This window comes from Notolepis coatsorum, assembly GCF_963971535.1.
Source record: "Notolepis coatsorum genome assembly, chromosome: 5".
In the NCBI taxonomy this organism is placed as follows: domain Eukaryota; kingdom Metazoa; phylum Chordata; class Actinopteri; order Aulopiformes; family Paralepididae; genus Notolepis; species Notolepis coatsorum.
The window spans coordinates 4,725,469-4,727,833 of NC_140169.1; the positions used below are offsets into that span (position 1 = coordinate 4,725,469).

Genomic DNA, 2,365 nt, shown 5'->3' on the forward strand with positions numbered 1-2,365 from the left:
AGCAAACAAATAAAACGTTATTAAATTGCCTATTCATTCCACAGGCAACTCGGCCGAGTTCACCATCAATCTCATCCCCGACCCCGTCGACACCCAGGAGGAGCAGGAGGCGTCCTGCAGCCGACCCCCTTCGGCGCGCAGGGAGCAGAGGGCCCACCCGGTCCCGGACCCGGTCGTCCTGACGGAGGCCGTCCTCAACAACCAGTTGACCACCATCGCCCTCCTGAGCGACATGCGGGACGAGCAGAGGCTCACCCGCCAGACCCTGGCCCAGCTGGTCGCGGTCCAGACCCAGCTGGTCGCGGTCCAGACTGGCATCGCAGCCAGTCTGGAGGGTATCCTCCTGAAATTGACGGAAAACAGGGACCAATAAATACCATAACCACCTTTGGCGTTGGTGTCATTATTATAATCAGATAATCATTAGCTGGATGAATGCCTTTTCTCGTTCCGTTCTTTTAAAGTTTGATTGATACCCTGCATGCACGGTAAACTGAGTGTCATCTGGTCACCTTTAAACTGTCAGCTACTTCCATTCAACTATAACTGTACAATGCAATTCAAAAATGGTTCCAATTCATTAATGAGCTCAATTCGATTTCAAACAACAGTATTTTCCTTTTATGTACAGGTTACTAATGATTACTTAATTAATATGAATTGACACAAATCGCAGTTCTTCCAGTGCATGGGGTAGACTCACTCAAAACTGCGCTATGATCCCAGCTCTTGCCAGCATTCCAGTGGCGTTTGGAGGTGGCTCTTCCACGTCTGGCATGGGGTCGTCGGGTAGTTCTAGGTTTGGCAGCGGGATGCCATGCCTGATGGCCATGTTATGGAGCACACTGCAGGCCACGATGATGTTGCAGACCTTCACAGGCCGGTACTGCAGTGTGCCCCCCGTGCCAGACAGGCAGAGCCACCGACCCTTCAGGAGACCAATTGCACGCTCCACGGTGACTCGTGTGCGTGCGTGCGCCCGGTTATAGGCGCCCTCCTGTTGGGTGGTGGGGTTGGTCAGCGGCGTCATCAGCCACGGCCTTAGTGGATAGCCACGATCCCCTGCATTGAAAGAGATATAATTTAATTACAGATACCAGTAATAACATTACGATTTGATTCAATATGGGCCTAAATGTGTAACACTCACCAATAAGCCACCCGTCTTCAACAGCCCCACCCTGGAGACGAATGCCCACAGAGCTGTTCTGCACCACAAACGAGTCGTGGGTTCCTCCTGGCCACTGGGCAACGACATTTAGGAGTGCCAAACGGGCATCGCAGATCACTTGGACATTTACCGAGTGGAACCCCTTCCTGTTAACGTAATTGAATTCATTTTGTGATGGTGTTTTGATGGCTATGTGTGTGCAGTCTATTGCTCCAATTACGTTGGGGAAACCGGCGATGGCGTGGAAAGCCCTCTTGACCTCGACCTGCTGTGCGTGTGTGTATGGGAATTTGATGTGGTCGGGGATTAGGGACATGATGGCATCCAACACTGTGGGTATGATCCTGCTGAGTGAGGGTTGGGAGATGCCCGAGCGATCTGCGATCTCCCGCTGAAATGTCCCGGTGGCCAAGAATCCCAGGGTGGCGAGGACTTGGGTGTGGACGGGGATGGCATGTGTGCGCCTTGTTCGGCGCTCCAATAAGGGTCCCAGATCCCGGCACAGGTCGAGCAGGATTGCCCTGGGGAAGCGGAACCTGCTAATGAGCCACTCTGTGCTCTCGGCAAACAGGTCTGCCCTGTCCCTGAAGACGCGCTCCCTGTGGAGCGCACCATGGGCATGGTCCATTCCCAAATCGTGCAACACTGCGATGCCTGCGTTATCCATGGTGAATAGGATCTGAAATCCATGTTCCAGATGTAATTTATAGGGTTTGCCGACGATTACACTCATGTCGCCAATTTAATTAATTACGGGTCATACAGAACACCTGGGTATATTGTAACTGTTGATTGATTCCCCTTCGATCTGCGCTCCAATTGGGTCGTTGTTGGTCAGGGACGATTCTAGCCACGCATGGCTTCAGTGGATAACCGTGATCACCTGCATTTAAGTGGTATCTTGATGACAGATATAATAACATTACAATTTAATTAAATGAGATTAGGCCTGGGTCATGCGTTCCTTATCAGCCAACAACGTATCGGCCACATAATGCAACGTTAACCATCCTACATCCTACATTCAGGAGTTGATGCTGTTTAGGGTTTGACAATAATTACACTAATATCGCTGTTTCACAATGAACTATGATGAATCACGGGGGTCATACAGAACACGCGCCAGTGACTTTATTTCCGCCTTGGAACTAATGCAGGACTGAGGAGTGCTTATGCGTAGTAACGATATTCTAC

General features: G+C 50.8%; 1 protein-coding gene across 1 annotated transcript; it reads right to left on the reverse strand.

Annotated features, from left to right (window-relative positions):
* Window positions 1-703: 703 nt before the first annotated feature.
* Window positions 704-1,838, reverse strand: LOC311229252 (putative nuclease HARBI1; the record flags this gene model as incomplete). Its single annotated transcript, XM_084315319.1, has 3 exons — window positions 704-1,062; window positions 1,151-1,244; window positions 1,392-1,838. The coding sequence occupies 3 exons, from the start codon at window positions 1,836-1,838 to the stop codon at window positions 704-706; spliced, it is 900 nt and encodes a 299-aa protein (XP_084171445.1).
* Window positions 1,839-2,365: the final 527 nt, after the last annotated feature.